Source organism: Mus caroli, chromosome 5 (assembly GCF_900094665.2).
Source record: "Mus caroli chromosome 5, CAROLI_EIJ_v1.1, whole genome shotgun sequence".
Classification (NCBI taxonomy): Eukaryota; Metazoa; Chordata; class Mammalia; order Rodentia; family Muridae; genus Mus; species Mus caroli.
Window position 1 is genome coordinate 31,837,333 of NC_034574.1, and position 19,900 is coordinate 31,857,232.

Here is a 19,900-nt window from a genome sequence, read left to right on the forward strand (position 1 = left end):
AGAGAGAGAGAGAGAGAGAGAGAGAGTAAAAAAAATGCGTGTCAGTGGACCGGTGGCCTGTGGGGACTAGGGGGACTAACTCGGCTGTTCTTGAACTTTGCCCAAGTAGTGTGTAGCTCCAGTTGTGTCAAAGTGACTTATATGCTGGTAACAAGAGATGCCTAGCTTGTCCACTGGAGGAAGGAGTGTGTGTCACGTGCTGAAGACTGGGAAGTGGCTTAGGGAGAACCAGGACTTGAAGCAGCTTCCTGTTTGACAGGTTAATCAGGGAGCCATGTTGCCTCCCTATGGCCTGCTGGTGCCTCAGGCCACAATTCTGAGATTCAGACACCTGGAACAGAGCTCTGGGCTCATTCCCTGGAGGCGAGCCTCCCTTGGACTCTGGGCCTCAGGTGTTCCAAGGATCTGATGGCAGCTGGGTAATTGGAGAAGTCTCACTTCTGGCATGGGTGGGGCCAGAAGAAAGGTGTGTGTGTGTGTGTGTGTGTGTGTGTGTGTGTATGCTCGCTCATGCTGAGTGCTGGGCTGGATCTGGACCAGAGTCTCACAGCCCCTTTCTATCTTGCTTTTGTTAGCCTCTGCCTAAAGTTCTCAGTGGCCCTTCGGCTTCTGAGACCCTGCTCTGTGCTCCTCAGTGGTGGCCTATGATCCTTGGTAACGCTTTCCTTGTCCCCTCCCCCAGCTCTGAGACTTATCTGTCCTTCGTGGACCCAGTGGGGTGTGCTCCCTTCTCTGCTGATTCCCCTCTTACCCTTGGCCCACAAGCCTCTGCCCACAGTCCCATGGGCCATCCCCACCTGTCCTTGCCATGCCCCTCCTGGGCTGGCAGGACACGTCTTGGGCCCCAGCTCCTCTGTTCTCTGCCTATACAGGGTTTTCTATAACTGCCCCTCTGCCCACACTCTTTTTGGAACCCAAGATAAAACCTCTCCTGTGTCCCTGGCACGCCACAGCCCAGGGCAGAGTTACTGGGAGCATTTAGATACAAAGCAAGCAAGTGACTTGTGGAAGCTTGCATGTAGATCCAGAACAGCCACTTTCCTGACTGTCTGAGACCAAGGTGACTCAAACCCTAGACCCTAAGAGCTGGAGGTCAGCCTGCGTCTGCATCTGGGAGCCTGGATTCTCCTTTTGCTTCTCCTGTGGATATCAGCTTTCAGGGAGGCAGGATGAACAAAACCAAGTTCCTCTCAGGCCCAGAAGCAGCCCGGCCAGTGCACCAGGCCTCTGCTCCTTGATGGAAGTTTTCTCTCAACCCCACTCAACCTGTTTAAACCACCTTATGTCTCACAACACCACCACTTGAGGTACTGGTGCGTGGTGCCAGTGACTTTAGGCTGTCTGCAACATCAAGGCATTAGATAGCACAGGGGACCTCAGCTGTATTTTTTAGCAATTGAAGGATTTTTAAGGATGGTGTTGACTTTTTTCTCCCCCTGGGCGGTTTTTTATGCCAGAAGCTAGTGTGACAGCAAGCGTTGGTCTACAGCCCATTTCTCATTGGCATCTCTGGAGCAGTCCTGCAAGGAGCTTGGAGTGGTGGTGTTGGGCTAGCTCAGGACCTAGAACAGCATCTGTCTCCTACTTACTTAATGAGCCACCCTGGCTGCTCATCTCCATTCGGTGGAGATGGGCCTGTGTGGCAGGTGATGAGAGTGGAGTGGCCACTGGGTACAGTAACAGTCGCCATTTAGATACACCAACCTCACCAGCTCATGACACTGAAGCCTCTCATGGCTGCCCCACGGTACCAATGTGCAGAAGCAAAGGTGTGCCTGTTCAGAACTGTCACCCAGGCCTTACTGAATAAATGGGACTGAAGGATTGAAGCCAAGGCCAAAAGTCTGCACCCCTGGGTCCTGGTTCAGTTCTGCTGTTCCCCGAGGCTCAATGTGTTCCTTCATTTAACAGTGTGGGGCATTTGCTAAGGTGTGGGGATGCAGGCAAGCGTTTGCCAGGACTTGCAAGAGCAGCACATAGGTTGTCTACTTCACAAAGGAGTTGGTGAGTGGGGACAGAAATCTCAGCCCAGCATCCAGAGGACAGACTTACAAATGCTTCGCAGAAGTCAATCAGATGCCTGGCACAGGGACTCAAGATTCTGCTAACACAGTGCCACGACCGGTTACTGTGTTTAGCCCTGTCAAGGATCTCAGGACAAGGCTGGTCTGCAGTCAGTGTGTTCTGGAGCTGTTACCTTAAATCTAAGCCACAAAGGTCTGGTGTGGCGGTGTCCTTGACTGCAGAGGTATGAGGGCACTGACACAATGTGCCAGCAGAGGCTAGGTGAGGACACAGGCACAGAGTGGGTGACCTCCTGGAAACACTAGTGGTAGGCCTTGGGGAGGGGGCTCCTGTCCTGTTCTTGGACTTCTAACTTCCAGAACTCTGAAAACCAGGTGCCTGAGGCTTCACCCACTCACCTCTGGCATTGTGCTGTGGCAGTCAGGAGCCGTGTCTAGGATTTCACATGCTGAGCTTTGAGTGTCCCCAGCTTGTTTGCAGCCAGGTCATCTTCTGGAGAAAAAGCAATTCTTTTTTTAGATCATCTCTATGTGAGGAAGGCCTTGGGGGCTCTCCACACAGGAGGCCGTTCTGCAGGGTTCTGGCAGAGCTGCCTCTTGCTTCACTCTAGTCACTACTTGGTTGCCATGACAACATCTTCTGGTCTGGAGAGCAGGCTCCTGGGAAGGCATGTGGATGAGCCTCATGCTTTGCCTGATGCAGTCTGTGAAACCCAGAGCTTCCACATTCTCTCTCATGAAATCTCTGTATGCACTTGGCATCTACTTTGGTGAGTGACAAGCCATAGTCACACAGTGTCAGGCCCCTTGGGGTATAAAGGCTGCTGGAAGGCCTGCCCTGCCGAGATGTTTGGAAGCCAGCTCCTTCCTCCACAGCGCACAAGTGGTTCTGGGTGTGTCCCTACTCACCCTGGCCTCCTCATTTTCTTCAGGGATGGGCTGCCTAATGACCAGGCTATGGCTGTGTCTGGAGGCTCAGTTCATTGTTGCACTGTTATTAGCATGTCTGCTGCTGTCTCCACGAATGCCCATGTGATAGGGGTTGGTACCGGTTCTCTGCTCTCTGTGCCCGCTACTCCATCTCCCAGTCCAGATGCAGAGAATGGTTAGCCGGGAATCCCCTGTGAAGAAGTGACCCTCTGTCCCCACCACTTCTGATGCTGAGACTCAGTGAATGAAAGCCATGGGACACACAGAGCCTGTCCTCTCCACAGCTTATCAGTCCAAGGTGATAGCTTGACTCCAGCTGGCCTTCAGGAGATCAGGCAAAACCCTTGGCCACAGGAATGATTGACAGTCTATAAAAGTCCCTACAGCGTGACAATGCCGCAGAGGTCTATGCGGCTCACGTTTCCCATGTCCTTGATAGAGGAGACCGCAGATGGCACTCTAGGGCCAAACACAGCCTGGCTCTGCAGTATCTTGGCCGTGTCATCTGTCTCACCTGACTGGGGTGTGCCAGAGTGTAGAGCTCCACCTGTCCTTCAGAGCTGTATCTGGCAGTCTCTCCTCTCTCATCTCTTCTGGTCCCTATCACTAAGTCAGTCAGTGTGTGTCTTTCTCACACTCCCCAGCCCCTGCACCACTCTTCTCTGTGTGTTCAATAAAGACACTTGTGTTGGACTCCAGGTCACCGGTCACTGGGGGATGACAGTACTGATATCTCAGCATCCTCTCGTAATTATAAATTGTGTTGCTGTCCGCATTTCCTAGTCTCTGAGGCTCACAACCTTAGAGGTGCACCTCAGCTCATGGGCACCTGGCCACTCCTTGAAAGGAACCATTACCTTCCAATCTCAGCAAGCCTCTGTTTTACATATGGTGAAACTGAGGCTGGGAAGAACGGGTGGTGCATGATATTCCTATGTGGTATAGCACAGTCTAGAATGCTAAGATCGGACACAACGCCCGGTTAACTTCCCATCTGATCTTCAAAACTAAAGCCACCCAGAGGGGTCATAGTTGAGGGTTTCTGGAAGTCCCCACTGGCGTGGCATGCAAGGAGAGGTGGTTCAGTGTGTTGGCGCCGTGCGTCCCACCCACAGCCACGCCCTTGTCAGGAAAGCCCTTCAAGCCCCTGTTTTAGGATGGATTCAGTGAAATCTAGTGGGGCAACTTGTGATGATTAATCCTGATTCTACTTGACTAGATTTACAGTCACTGTGGAAACTGATCCCTGAGCAAGTCTATGAGGGGTAACCTAGACTGACTTAATTAAGGTCCCATCTTAGATGGAGATGACATCACTCTATGGTCCTGGAATGAATAACAAGGAGAAAGTCAGAATCAATCAATCTCTCTCTCTCTCTCTCTCTCTCTCTCTCTCTCTCTCCCTCCCCTTCCCCTCTCCTCTCCCTCCCCTCCCTCTCATCTCCCTCTTCCTCCCCTCCATTTCCTTGCTGGCTGTGTGTGCATTGTCTTTGTTGCTCTCATACTTCCTGCCCTGCTGGACTGCCCTCCATCTTTCTCTCTCTTTCCCTCCCCTCCGCTCTCTCTTTTTGAGATTGGGTCTCACTATGTATCCCTGGACGGCCTGGAACTCATTGTGTAGACCAAGCTGACTTCAAACTAACAGAGCCTGCATCTGTGTCCTGAGAGCTGGGGTTAAGGGCGTGCTCCGCCAAGCTTAATCCCACCTTCCTCTCTGAAGATGCTTTTGCCAGGCATTTTGTTGAAGCAATGAGGGAAGTACGGCATACACAGACCCTCTCAGTACTTAATAACTTCCATCCCAACAGCACCTGACAACAGCCAGGCGGTGGCATTAGCCAGTCCCTGAGCCCTGTACCCATGTGCTTAGCTGGGTGCTCACAGCCTGTAGGGCAGGCACTGACCAGTCCCTAGGCACTATGACCATGTGCCTGGCTGGATGCCCATAGCCTATATAGGATTCCGTTCTACTCTGCAGGCAGAGAGGTGTGACTCCAGGTCCCAGAACCCTCTCCTCTGTTCCCATCTAGCCCAGGGAAACCATAGCTCAGTATCCCTGCATTCCAGGTCCTGGGGTCTCCAAGGCATATGTCAGAGCTGAGTGTGGGGCTGCCTCCAATTAAAGAACGTTCCCTCACTGGAGAGTCTTGATAATGCCGGGAGAAGGGGAGAGGATGCTGGGGTAATAAACCCGTACACACGGTCCAGATGTAAAAGGACAGAGATGTGAAATCATTCATGAAGAGTGCCCATGGCCCAGCATGCAATGGGAGTATCTACTCACCACCTTCTGAGTCCCTGTGACCGCATCCCCTGATGGGTGGAAGGAGTCATTTTGAGTCACATTTTGAGTCCTAGGCAGGGAAGACATGGTGAGGCAGCACAGTTTATGGCCATGGGAGGGTATGCCAGAACCTGCTTGTATTAGGGGGGCCCAGGAGACCGGAGTAAGGCTGGAACAAAGAGCAGGTGTTAGCTTTAAAGGCCCACCCCTAGGAGCCCCCTTCTAAAAGTCCTGTGGCCTCCCAAAATAGCAGGAACTAGAGGGCAAGCATCCAGCATCTACGCCTGTAGGTGCCACGGACTGGGCCCAGTCAGCCCCCCTCAATCCGTGGGAATCAGGGGTTTGGACAGATGGACATAGAGTTGGGCAAGAATTGACAGACAAGCGCAGATATGAGAGAGTGTGTTGAATCTGAATGTGTTTTGTCAAATCGAGCATCAAACTTTTTATACAGAAGAAAATAGGGAAGTTAGGTGATACACCGGCCAGGTACCAGGAAGTTACCAGGTTACCGGATTCTTAAATAAAACAGAGGAATGCAAACATGAAAGACTGGCAGGAATCAGCTGGGATAAAATTCAATGTTAACCACTGGGATCAAAAGCAGCCCCACCCAAGGTCAAGCTTAATCTTAGAAGTCAGGGGCAAGGGCTTCATGCCCTTGCCATAGTTCCTATTCTAGTCTATTGTATAGTCCACCTTCCCCCTAGGCCATTGTAAATTCATGTGTATGGGTGTAACTCAGCTATCTATAGTTCTAAGTATCTACTCTAGTTCCTCCTTAGACCACAACCTTCCTTCTTCCTAGGTAATGGTAAATTCCTGTGTAGGGCAGTGACTCAGCTATCCAAGCCCCGGGTCGGCTCAAGGACTGACTGCCTAGGACTGGTGAAGAATCTAACTTAGCTATATGTAAAAAATTCAATCCTTAGAGGCACTTATACTAAATCAATATTAAGGGAAAGCACACAGATCCGTTTACTAACTAAAGCAAGGACATGGGAGCATTCGTTAATACAGGATGCCACTGTTCCAGGAGACTAAGTTTCCGTGAACTTTTTGTCTCGGGACAGCGCCCAGGTTTTTGGGGCCTGTCGCGTGTCACTACTGGAGTGGATGTAGCATGTAGGGGACAGCTTACCGTGTGCCCCACTGTGCACATTAAGCATGCCTTCTGCTTGACTTCTGAGAGGAAGGTGGGCTCTTGGGAAAGGTCCGTGGTGACTGCAGGGCTGAGCAGCTGTTTAGAACCATGTTGTAAGAGGCTGTGGGCTCAGCTCTGTGGGGCAGGGGACAGGACTGGGAAGGGGCACTGGTCAGCAGTCTTCCATGTGAATCTGTGGCTGGGGGGACTAGGGACTGGGGTGTTCATTTGTTGTGTGTGGGGGTGTCTTACCACCAGAGAAGCCACGCAGACCTGGCTGAGTTTGTCATGGGCCTTATGGAAAGGCAAGAGCAAGGGCACCCTTGCTCACTGTTTCCTTGACCTTGCCAACCCAGACATCGTAGACATCAAGCCAGCCAACATGGAGGACCTCACGGAGGTGATCACAGCATCTGAGTTCCATCCGCACCACTGCAACCTCTTTGTCTACAGCAGCAGCAAGGGCTCCCTGCGGCTCTGTGACATGCGGGCAGCTGCCTTGTGCGACAAGCACTCCAAGCGTAAGTCTCTGTGCTAGGTCTATTGGGACTGGCAAGTGGGTGCACCACTGTGGCATATGCACGAGGGTGATGGGGTCTGTTCTAGCCATTCTCCGTTCTCCAAAGCACCCTGTGAGTTCCTTGGAGGCAGGGTGTATGTAATGCTCCCTTCCTGTTCCAGAGGGCATCTGTGAGGCCCAGGGATGGAGACTAAAACAGCAACAGCCATTTCTGAAACCCCTGGCAATGCCTGCCATACTCTGCCTGTCTCGCATGATGGTTACATCCCTCCAAGGTAGCTACTGTAAACAGAGAGGAAACTGAGGGCCCAGGGATGGGCCTGAAGCTTCATACTGTGGCTCTAGGCACCAGAAGCTCTTTAGGGTCTGCCTTCCCCATTATACTCAGGCAGGAGGATAGGGCTATATCTCTCTGATCTACCACCCACCTGTCCCTAGTACCTGTGACAAGATCTGCAAACAGTTGTGAGTGAGTGAATGAATGAATGAATGTGTGTGTGATTCCAGTAGGCTCTGGAGGGGCTTTAGAGAAGTGAAGGTGCAGATAGTCCAGGCTTTTGAGTGATAGAGGCTTGCTTCTTTCTCCCCCAGGAGCCAGGTCCTGCCAGATAGTGGGGTCAGGCTGAGACTCCAGTTCCTTTCTCATTGTTTGACCAAGTTCTGTCCCTGTGCCCCGCCCTGCAGCTCTCCTGCAGGCTTGTTCATATTCTATGTGTCAGGAGCATTTGGTAGGCCTCATGGGTTCCTGTCGTGGAATAGTTAGGGCATGCCCATTCAGGGATGGGTTATTAGAGGGACAGGGATCATCTCACTCATGTGTTACCCAGGAACAGGTACTCTAAGGGTGAGTCATGAAGGCCTTAGAAGGATCGAATCATAGGGGCAAATGCTTCAAGTTGGAAGCCTTACCAAAGACGAGGTGGGAAGATGGGAAGGTTGGCAGGGGATCCATGAGCAGGGCAGGGTAGCTGGGGAGCCATCGTGGTTAAGGGGAAGCTGGATTTTATTCTAAGTATGGAGGGCAGCCTTCAGAGGATGGCATGCAGGGAGGTGATGGTATTGATCAAAGTGAAGAGCAAACATTACAGAGGGAAGAGACAGCCAGGGAAGGAACCACATAGCCCCAAAGTGCACTCTAGAGGTAGAGCTATGGGCTCTACCTGGTAGGGTTGGATGGCCAGAGTGGCCATTGGGCATGTATGTTGGGAGGGATTGGGTCATATTCTAGCTGGATGGAAGTGGAACGTACAGATCTGGGGTGGTGGGTGTGGGGCTCAGTAACAGGATCTTCACTGGACTCTGTGGGGTGTGGAACAGTCGGTGCACAGATGCTGGTGGTCAGGGTCTTAACTGAGATTGACACTAAGAGGGGTTATCAGCGTGGGGTGATGTCACTGCTTTAGAGAGGGTAGCACCTGGGAGAACTGAGCTGACAAATGAGGCAGACTAAAGTCTCATGCACCAGTCAGCTTGACTCAGAACCCCAGACACTTTATACTCTGAGGGTTATGACAGGGCACATTGGTAAAGTTCAGGTTTTATACAGTCACAAGGACAAGTCCCGCGTGACAAGAAGGTGTTTTTCCATGGAGGCACAAACATTTAATTGAATAACAGCAGCAAGCAGTAATGAATAATCCGAAGCAAATTAACTCATATCCGCTACACCTGGGAGGAGCACGAAAACACATTCCAAGAACAAGCCTGTGTTTTCAAGACACAAGGTCACAAGACGCTGTTTCCTTGGAGAGTCCTCCCAAGCACTCTCAATTCTCCTCACGCTGTGTTCCTCAGCCCTGTTTGACAGGGTGAGAGGGGAAGCCTGAGAGGGCCAGGTGACTGGACAGAGCCAGGTTCACTAACAGCCCTGGACTTCCTGCAGCTGGGCCACTTCAGCCACCACCCAAGCCACCTGAACACAAGTTCATGGTTTTAGAGGTATGGTGTGAGTCTCACTTGCCAGAACTAGCGGCAGCCATGTGGTTCCTTCGGGTCATTTGTGCCACCTCCTTGACACTCAGCCACCCCCTCCATCCCCAGAGCCCCGTTGAGACTTGCCCTGAAGTCGGTTCTTCACTCTTGCGCAATGATCCTTGCAGTCACACTGGGGCCACAAGGTGATCTGGGGTGATGAGCCTTCTCAGGACCACAGGGTGATCTGGGGATCTGCTCAAGACCAGCTGGTGACCAGGCTGTCTTTGGTCTTAATATTTTCTCTCTCTTTATGGATTCAGGCAGACATGGTTGGGGCATCCTTCTTCCACCATGGGGCATTGCCCCCAAACACCTGTGCTCACTCTCTGCTGGCCTAGGTGGCACACATTCCTGAACTAGGTCCATATTCAGCTCTTTGTCAGGCTGTGCAAGAAAAGATGGGGAGGAGAGGGGAGCCCAGGCCTGCTGTGAGTTAAGCCCTGTCTGCGTCCCCTGAGGAAGCAGAGACCCTATGATACTCCTTCAGTGTCAGGGCAGAACCCAGGGTCATCCCACTGGTCCAGCAGAGTAGATGGCACGTTGGCAATGGTGACAGCCATTTAATAGACACCCTTCAGTCCTTTCAAATGTTTAGAAGATTTTTAGTGACACAAGGAATCCACTGCATTGACAGAGTCAGTGGTGATGGTCGGGGGACAGACAGAACAATACTGCTTTGCTCCCAAAATGGAAGCAGAGACAGTACCAGAAAGACATCAAGACATGGCCTTGGAGTGATACACCATGAGACATGGTTTTGATGACATTTGTCTGTGTATCTACATGTAAAAAATGCGGTGCATGTGTGTATGCAAGCACCTGTGTATTTAAGAATGTGTGTGTGTGTGTATATGTGTGTGTGTGTGTGTGTAAGGGAGATGAAGTGTGTATGTGTAGGAGAAAGTATGTGTATGTATGTAAGGGAGAGAATGTGTGTATGTTAGGGAGGGAATATGTGTGTAAGAGTGTGTGTGTGTGTGTAAGGAGAGAGATTATGTGTGTGTGTGTGTGTGTGTGTGTGTGTAAGGGAGAGAGATTGTGTATGAGCGTGTTTCAGACAGGAAAAGGCTTTTTGGTACTGTCTTTGTGCTCTATACTGGTTCAGATTGTGTGCAGATGTAGAGGTAGCAGGCAGAGCCACCTGACCTTAGTAGTCTGTGACCCCCAGATTCTTGGGGTGGGGTAGGTGGAGTGAGACAGCAGCAGCCACCAGGGCAGCTGCTTCGAGCCCCTTGTCCATTTCCTGAGCCCAGGACTAAGAACTCCTCCTGTCATGCCTGATATATGAGTGTTAGATGTCCGTGTCTGTCACACGCCTGGTGAGGCTGGAGTCTCATACGAGAGGTGGATCTCATATTGCAGTGCCTCTCTCTGTTCATCCCATGTTTTCCTCTCAGGCATGCATTGTCCACAGGCTTGTGTCTGTGGTATATTGTGCCACTTGAAGGCTTCTGCAAGACTGAAGCATAGAAGGAGCTACCACTGAAGGCTTTGGGTAAAGCCGGCAGTCCTCAGGGCTAGGTCTTTTCTGAGGGGTTCTCAGAGTCCTAGGAACTCACTTAGAAGCTTTGACTGCATCAGCCTGTCTGGGCCTCTCTGCAGGCCAGCGGTCCTGTGTGGAGACAGGCTGTATGGCACATGGCAGTCTACAGTTTGAAAGCATTTGCATGTGGGTGCACAGGTGCTGTGGCCTGAGGTTTTCTCCTCCTGTGCTCTCTGCACTGTTGTTAGCATCCTTCTGCCTTCCTCCCCAAGAACTGCAGGTCTCTTCCTTTTTCCTGAGGTTGGCATAGTAACCCGTCCCTTGAGGCCTTGTACAGGTTGTGTACATATGCCAGATATCCTTTTGATGGAAAGACATGCTTTTCTTTCTTTTGTCTTTTAACACAAGAGTTTATTTTATATGTTTATATCTGTATCTGTGGGTTAGGTTATGTGCAAGTAAGTGTAATGCCCACAGAGGCCAGAAGAGGGCAGCATTCCTTGGAGCTGGGGTTGCAGGCAGTTGTGAGTCATGATGTGGGTGCTGGGAACCAACTTGGGACCTTCTGGAAGTGCAGTGGACACTTGGCCACTGAGCCATCTCTCTAGCTTCGTGGTTTTGTTTGTATCAGTGAGTAAAATTCTTTCTTTCTTTCTTTCTTTCTTTCTTTCTTTCTTTCTTTCTTTCTTTCCTTCCTTCCTTCCTTCCTTCCTTCCTTCCTTCCTTCCTTCCTTCCTTCTTTCAAATTCGTGTTTGTCATTGTTTCTTTTCCTGTTGCTATGGTAAAGTACCCCAGCCAAAGCAACAAGGTAGAAAGGGTTTATTCTGACCCACAATTTGATATTTCTGTCCATTATGGTGGCTGAGTGAAAATGGAGATATGTCTTCTACACATGCCTCGGGAGACATTTTTTATTGTGGATATGAGGGAGAGTGCATCCAGGGCCATCTAGAAGAGTCTACACTGAACCAGGGACCAAAAGAGGAGAGATAAAGAGAAGAGAGAGGGAACAAAGCAGAGGGGCCAAGAGAGGAAGGAGCTGAGAGAACCAAGGGCCAAGAGAACTGAGAGAGAGAGAGAAACAGACCACAGGAACCAAGAGATGGTATGCCAAAATGGCAGCGTTATATAGGAACGAGAAGGTGGGGAAAGGTGCAAAGGCCCTGGGTGGAGAGGTTTAGGACAGGGGGCAGAGGTGAGAAGAGCAGGTGAGAGGTGCAGGTGAGAGGAGCCCCTCACTGAGTGAGCCTGGAGCCAACACACTCTTTGGTATGCAAATAAAGGGCCCCAGCTACTTGTCCCAGAATTCTTTGGGACAGTGGGGGAAGCCCGTGGCAGCAGAAACTTGAGGTGACTAGTCAAACTGCATCCACGATCAGGAAGCACAGAGAGAAATGTTGGCGTTCAGTTAGCTTTTTCTTTCTTTCTTCTGCAGTCCAGGGCTGTAACGTTTAACTTCCTTGGATTCTTTTCCTCTTTGACAAATCACACATTAAAAATTGTCCTCTGTTCTGTTTTACTGTGGCCCTTACACATGCAGTAAACAGTCATGCCACAGCCTAATGCTCTTCTGTCTTAGAATGTCCTCCACCAAACAAATTAATCCATGACCTTTGAACTTTAAACTCAAGACTTTTACACATGAAGCTAGCTAGATTCTTTTCTAGAATCTGTAGAAGTTACGTCTGGTTCATCCAGTCCCATGTTCCCTCCCAGAAATAAGACTCAGACTCAAAATAAATTTACAAATACCTTGGCTATATAGCTATGCTCTTCTTCTCTGAGTAGATCATAACTAAAACAATCCATTTATTCTAATCTACATTCTGCCACATGACTAGCTACCTGTGCACAGGTACCATCTTCCTGAGCAAATCTCCCACCCTGCCTCTATCCCAGAATCCTCTCTGCCTTCCGATGTCCCACCTTCTATTCTACCCTTTCCTACAGGCCATAGGTTTTTAAATTGACATGTGATGCATCTGTACAATACACAAGCTATTTTCTCCTAAGAATCTACATGCATGGTCCACAACCCTACCCCAGATAGAGCCCTTGTCCTCTCTAATGAGTAGGGTCTCCACTGTCCAAATTTCTGTCAACATTCTTGTCTTCCAAGCTCCCACCAGTATAGCTTAAGCTCTGCCTACAGCATTCAAGGCTTTTCTGCCTCCAACCTCCGGACTCTTCCGTATTTCTCCTTTGAATCTGTTCTAAAGGCCTGAAAGACTAGTGGTCAGGCTTATCACAGCAGCACCCTCACTCTCTGGTACCATTTTTTTCTGAATTGTATATGTGTCATGTTTCTGTAATAAAAGCAGCTTAAGGGAGAGAAGGTTAGTTTTGGCTCATGGTTCAAGGTTGCCCTCCATCATGGCAGGGAGCATGGCATCAGAAACTTGAGATATGGGACTGTTTTACACCTGCACTCAGACAGCAGAGACTTGACGGCTGCTGGTCAGCTTGCTTTCTCCTTTTTCTGCATCTCAGGATTCAAGCTCAGGGAATGGTGCCACTCACTTTTAGGGCGTGTCTTCCAGTCTCACCTAGCCTAATGAAGATATCTCCCAGAAGCTAACCCAAGCAGCCAGTTTCTTACAAGTGTGTCATGCTGAGAGCATTAACCATTATTCATACACTTAAGTCTATAATTTAGATTTTTCTGGAATTTTTTTCTCCGCCTCTAAATAGCCTGTGTAGAATCCAGTATTCAGAACCAGTCCCTACCTGCTTGCCTCCCGACCCCAGACCAGATGGAACCCTAGCCAGGAGCATGCTTGCTAAGCACTCTGACACCAACCATGCCCTCTGCCATGACATCTTATGCTTTGATGTGCTGCTACACAGGCCACTGCCTCTGTCCTTGGCCATGTGCGTCTCAACCACAGTGTGCATTCTTGGCTGTCATGAGGTTCCCAGGGCCAGAGCCTGTGATGTTCCTCATCAGCCATGATAGTTATTCCAGCTGCACTTGTGTAAAAAGCCTGCAGCTTTCACTAGTTCTTTGCCTCCCACTCCTCTGTTTGAAAGCCAGGGTGTGGCTGTCAGAGACTCCCCCAGGGCCCCGCCCACAGCATCCTTTCCTAATAAGATGACACTGCAACTTTCTTCTCACCGAATAAGAAGCACAGTGGAGTCCTGTGTGCGCTCATGCCTGCACTGAGCAGGGGAGGAGGCTGAGGGTCAAAGGAGTACAGTAGTTCCCCAAACCTGTCTGAACCAGACAGGGCTCGGGCGTACTGGCTCTCCTGTATTCCCAGCCGTGGCTTCAGCTCTCCCACAAACACTAGAAACGCAGGTTGTTGTCTGCTAGGCATTGTGGCAGGGTAACCATAGAAACAGCCATTCACGACTCCTCAAAATAGACAGTGATTTCTGCTTTTGATAGCAGAGTCTGCAAGACGTGCTAACAGCTGCTGAGCTGTTCAAGGCTAGCAAACCTTTCACTCCTCAGAGTCTCCCAAGATGGAGCCATGGGCGCTCCTTTCCTGGCGTTTTGCTCTTCCTCAGCCTCCTCAGGATGTTGCCCTGGAGCCTCAAGAGAGCACTCTTCTCTTGGACTTAAAACAACATGTGTGCTTTGAGCAGTTGTGGGGGTTGGAGATCTACTCAGGGTGTGGCCAGGGCTGACTATGATGGAGGCTTTAGAAGCAGCCGTTGCCCTGTCCTTCCCAGCTGCTAAAGCTACCACATCTTGGCTACCACAGCCCCTAGACAGCCAGCACAAATCCCCATCCTGTCCCAAGGTTGTTCATACCAGTGTGGTGGGAAGAGGCCTTTCTGACAGTAAGCTTGGGGGCTTCAGTATAAGGGATAGTGTGGCAGAGAAGATGGAGGGCTCTGAGACTCAGAAATGGGGGCCAGATCATGCCAGTTCTTCATGGGCCACAACTCAGGACATATTTCACTTTGTCTCTTGGGGATTGGTTGTGTGAGGCTGAGCATGGAATGAACACTCAGTGAGCATTATTGAATCCAGTTTATTAGCCCTTTTATCTCTGCTGGTCTGGGTCACTCTTGGGGGCTTTATATTCCCGGGGAGGAAAGATCTGTCTAGAGCTTCTTGGGAGCTGTGGCCAACCCTCTTCTTCCAACGAGGCAATGGGCGGGGCTGTCAGTCAATGGTTTCTTGAGGCTGGCTCTACTGAGATGCTTAGGTGGTAACTGACCGCTAGCACCCCTCACTCCCCCCCACACACACACACACTTCCCACAGAGCTCAGGGAGTGAATGTCAGCCCAAAGTGGTTCTAGCCGCTGGGGTGTGATTAGCCACAGGTGTCTAATGCACATTCACAAAAGCAGCTCCTGGCCCGAAGACCCAGGACCTGTTAGTACCAGAACCACATAGGGTCTGGCCTAGAAGACGCTTTCAGGCTTGTGTTCTGAACTGCCAGTAGGGGGCAGCAGAGAGTGTGCAGCAAGCGTAGCTCTGAGATCTGCTTGTGGATTCACTCACTCTCAGTCTGAGTTTTCTTGTGTATTCAGTGGGGGTAATTAGGCTACCACCCCGAAGGTTTTATTAGGGGATTAAGTGAAGTCATTCACAGCACTTCAGTAAATAATCAATTAACACAGTTCCCACAAGGGAGCCCTTCCACTGGCTTTTCCTCTTTAGAGGATCCTTAGAGCCCGGGTTTTGGTAGGTGTTTAGGGAAAGGTTTGATGAATGAATGAATGAATGATGGTACAGATGAATACAGCTGGCTCTGGTTCTGACTGGTCAGGACAGCCAATGATAGCTGCAGATTCTTTCTCCACAGTCTTCGAAGAGCCCGAGGACCCCAGCAACCGCTCCTTCTTTTCAGAGATCATCTCCTCGGTATCCGACGTGAAGTTCAGCCACAGTGGGCGCTACATGCTCACGAGGGATTACCTCACGGTCAAGGTCTGGGACCTGAACATGGAGGCGAGGCCCATAGAGACCTACCAGGTGTGTGTAGAATTCTGGCGTCCTCAAGGGCCCTCTGTGTGGTGTGAGATCTCCCAGGATGCCCCCTCCTCCTTCCTTGTACTGACAACCCACAGGGCTGCCTAGCCACAGGGGCTTTCTGTGGTTGCAGTGTAGATGAAACTGCAGAGAGCCTGGGGGTAGCTGAGGGGCCTCTGCCTGGGGCTGTCATCTGCATCTAGAGCCCCAGTTTCTGGGGATGGAGGGGAGGAAGGAATAAAGGTATGTAGGCAGGCCTGAAGTTGGGGTACAGATGTAACCCCCAGCATCCACAGCCTTACCAGTAAGTAGGTAAGCATGACTCCCATCATAGACCTCTGTGTGTGAATTGTATTCAGTGGTAGCGTGGAAGGCGTTTCTAGATCTTCGGGGTGGTTTTTTTGGAGCCAGTGTTCAGGGTGGACCCCTGAGCACTTCTGGGGAAACTTTATTCATCCTCCCGCCAGGCCTCTTGGTGGGACACAAAGACAAAGCTGGTTTGCTATTAAAATATCAGATGTGCAGCGCAGCTTGTAGGTGTTTGGCAAGGGGGCAGGGCAGGGCTTTTGGGAGGCAGCTGCATTTGTGCTGAATCCTAAAGGTGGTCTAGAATTTGGATTGGCAGAAACAGGTTCAGCCATGCCACAAGAAACCCCAGCCCCAGCCGGGCGTGGTGGCGCACACCTTTAATCCCAGCACTCGGGAGGCAGAGGCAGGTGGATTTCTGAGTTTGAGGCCAACCTGGTCTACAAAGTGAGTTCCAGGGCAGCTAGGGCTATACAGAGAAACCCTGTCTAAAAAAAAAAAAAAAAAAAACCAGCCCTACCCACGGGGCTGTGTCTGTGTGTCAACACACACGTGCCTATCATCTATTCTGTCCTGCTCCAGCAAAGAAGGCGCTGACTACCGGTTCTGCAGACAGGGACACTGGGAAGCTGGAGAGTGACAGAAGAGTCTGAGCTCAGTGGTGGCAGTCCCAAAGCTCACCACTGCTTGCTGCCCTGCCCTGCTCTGCCCAAACCTGAGATGTTGTGTCCCGGAGGCAAAGCTTCAGGAAGGAGCTCCTACAAGTCCCGTGCTCCCAGCACATCTCCTGCTGACCTGACGACCCCTCTGTTAGCAGTGGGCAGGGCTTGTGGCTCGCCGCTTCTCCAGGTTTTAGCCTGTATATTCTGAGCAGAGACAGACCCTCTTGTGTCCCTCTGAAAGTGTCCGCAGCTTGAGATTGAGGCAGGAAACAACCTCCAAGCTGTGAGGTGACTGGGCCTCTGCTTTTCCAGGGCCCTGGGCTCATCACAACACTGTGGTCATTATTTTAGGGAGGGGTGAGTGTGAAGCCTCTGGGCTTCTCAAAGCCTGTGGGGTCTCAGTGGAATGGCGGCATAACTATTTGGGGGGATCAAGAGTTGGGACTTTCTGTAAGATTTCTGTAAGCTGTCCTAAAATATCCTAAAGATTCCAAAATAACGATAATAATGACTACAGCTGCTCGTGTCTTTGGGTTTGACTTTTGTGTCCCAGAAATTGTGTGTAGTGAGACTGTGCTTAGCCATCTTGCAGTACTTGACAGGTGAGAGCTATTTCACGCCATCAAAAGGACTCTCGAGGGGCCGGAGAGAAAGCTCCATGGTTAAGAGCACTGGATGCTCTTCCAGAGGACCCAGGTTCAATTCCCAGCACCCACCTGCAGCTCACTGCTGTCTGTAACTCCAGCTCCAGCGGGTCTGACACCTTTACACAGATACACATCTAGGCAAAACACCAGTGCACATAAAATAAAAGTAAATAATTTTAAAAGGAGGAGCCTTTGAGTAGGCTTACAGGAGTGGGATGATCCCAAGACATTATCATCATCCTCAGCCCATGGTTCTTGAAGATACTGGTCCCTAGACATGGAGCATCCTCAGGGCAGGCCCAGCAAGCCTGGTCTTCCTTCTTCCTCTGCAGCTGAAGCGTTTTCTTCTGCCACCAGGGGGCAGGCAAGGCTTGGTACACAGGAGGGGAAGCCACATCTATGCTTGGACCTGCTAAGGGCTGCTGTACCTACACAAGGAGATGAAAACATAAGGACCCTGTCTTCTGGCAGGGCTGGCAGTGCCAGGGAGCCCTTTGGCTTTGGCTAGTGCACCACATTCCATAGGGTGCTGGACCCAGGGATCAGAAAAAGTTAAAGTCTTGGCTTCACCCTCTCAGGTCCCAGGCAGGTAGGACCAGGGTGATGGTGTCACAGCCTGGTAGGACTGTGAGCCGCAGTCTGGGGCAGTAGGTGTGGCCCCCAGACTGTGGCTAGCAGTGCGCCCCCCCCCCACCTCACTGATGACAGCCTCTCCAGTCTCAGAGCTGTGAGTGCTGCTCCCTGGTGCTTCCCCCACAGCTATCCCCATAGCCCGCAGCTCTGGGTGGGCTGTGTGCACAGGACTATGTCAAGATTATCATTCGTCCAGTGGAGGTGTCAGGGTGATTGGTGTCCATCACTCAGCTTGTCCCTCTTTTCACCAGGTCCACGACTACCTGCGGAGTAAGCTCTGCTCCCTGTATGAGAGTGACTGCATCTTCGACAAGTTTGAGTGTGCCTGGAACGGGAGTGACAGGTGAGCCAGCTGCAGGCACGCAGCCTCAGACACCCTGCCTTGCCCCTCACCCTTCACCCCAGGAAGGAGTTTCCCCCAGTTCATCACTATAATAAAACTGCACTTTGCCTGGTCAAGATGAGAAAGATGTGGGAGGTCTCCCTCCCTTGCAGCCAAGCTCTTAGACTCAAGTCCAAGTTTAGGAAGTGAGCCTTTCTTCACCCCCGTGACTGATGCTGACACTCACTCTGGCACACCCCCCCCCAATCCTGTCCCAGGATGCGGTGAGATTTTAAGTCAGGAGCAGCCAAGTGTCTCCCACTCCCTGGGCCCTCGGATGAAGGCTTTACCCCAGCATCCCCATGCCCAGACAGACAGGCACTAGACCACCCACACCTTCTCCTAGTGTCACTGTGGCAGCCCCATGCTGGTCCTCTGGGGCTCACAGCCTGAGACACAGCCCCTAGAGTATGGTGGACTCCGGTATTGCTATAGCCTGGGCTCAGCACAGTGGATGTAGACGGACCCATTGCATCCTTCATTTCCCCTTCTGGATCCAAGGGCCTGCCTTTCTGTGTGCCCCACCCTTCACAGCTCAGAAGACTTTCTGTTAGGAGGTGGGAAATTGCTTCTCTGTCCTCCCACACAGGCCTCAGGCTCAGTTAGTTACCTGTGACTTTTCAGTGTAGAAGCTGGTGGGTGGCCTCTCAGGGCCTCCTATGGCTGAATGGCCATGTATCCTGCTGTCCAGAGGAAGGAGAGAGGCTCCAGGTGACCAGAAGAGCGTAACACCAGGCATGTTTTGGTACCAGAGCCTCTGTAGCATCCCCTCCCTTCCCACTGTTCCTGTCCCTCCATCAGTGGGTGTGAAGTGGTGGCATGAGGCCCTCAGCCCAAACTCCTCACCATCCAGGTGTGCATCCAGGTCTACAGTTAGGTGTGCATCCACACAGGTGGCATCTGCTTTGTCCTGTGCCCAGGTGGCTGGGACACTCCAGAACTTCTTAGGCAGCCATAAACAATGGCTGTGCTCAAGGCTGAAGCTGTCAGTAGGGATGGAGATGGAAGGCAAAAGACCACTAAGCGGAAGCCACCCTGAGCAGGCCTGTTCCCACGTAGTGGCTGCTTCATCTCAAGAGTTCACCTGAACAAGAACCATGCTGAGAAGAGGGACCTGCGTGGTGGTCCATAGTGTTCACTGACGGTCATGAGAAGAAGGCAGGGTAGAGCCCTGGTCTGAGATAAGGCAGGCAAACTAGGCTTTAGTCAGGGCCCCTGTGGTTCTCCCACAGGCAGCTATATCCACTTAGAATCCTCCAGTGAGGGGGCTGGTGAGATGGCTCAGTGGTTAAGAGCACTGACTGCTCTTCCAAAGGTCCCGAGTTCAAATCTCAGCAACCACATGGTGGCTCACAACCATACGTAGTAATGAGATCTGATGCCCTCTTCTGGTGTATCTGAAGACAACTACAGTGTACTTACATATAATAAATAAATAAATCTTAAAAAAAAAAGAATCCTCCAATGAACAGTGGGAGCAGGCCTCTGTAGACTTGCAGGAGAGAGATTTGCTGTAAAAAGGTGACTCCAGCCCCAAGGGTAGGTGGCTCAAGGTTGCCACCCACTGCCTGAACTTTTATTTTGACACCAGGGGGCGCATGTAACCAGGCAGTGCCTAAACCCAGCAATTTATGATATGATAAATTCTCACTGACTCTGTACTTCTTCCCCATCACCAGTGGATAAAGATGTCTGGCAGGAGGGACCTCAGGAGAGTGTCCAAGCAATGGTTGTCCATGTTTCTGGCCGGTGAAGAACAATCTTTACCCTTCCTTCTGCCTCTGGATTCCCCTGAACTTGGTCTGTCTATGGATAGGGACCTCAATGCCTGCATCCCAGGAGCTCAAGGCTAAGCGGAGAAATTCCCATCCCTTTACAACCTTTAATAAATGGGACGGCAGAGGGCGGGTCACTCTCTGATATAACAGCCCTCAGTGGTACCTGCATCCCATCCCCAGCAGCCCTCAGTGGTACCTGCATC

The 19,900-nt window shown here is 51.1% G+C and overlaps 1 protein-coding gene across 4 annotated transcripts in view; it reads left to right on the forward strand.

The window, feature by feature from the left end:
* Positions 1–19,900, forward strand: part of Ppp2r2c (protein phosphatase 2 regulatory subunit Bgamma) — an 89,236-nt gene that overhangs the window by 65,280 nt on the left and 4,056 nt on the right. For all 4 annotated transcript variants that reach the window (XM_029477624.1, XM_021162830.2, XM_029477622.1 and 1 more), the window contains 3 exons: positions 6,739–6,903; positions 15,123–15,292; positions 17,789–17,880. In XM_029477624.1, the coding sequence (XP_029333484.1) occupies positions 6,739–6,903; positions 15,123–15,292; positions 17,789–17,880 (427 nt within the window). The remainder of the gene's footprint in view (positions 1–6,738; positions 6,904–15,122; positions 15,293–17,788; positions 17,881–19,900) is intronic.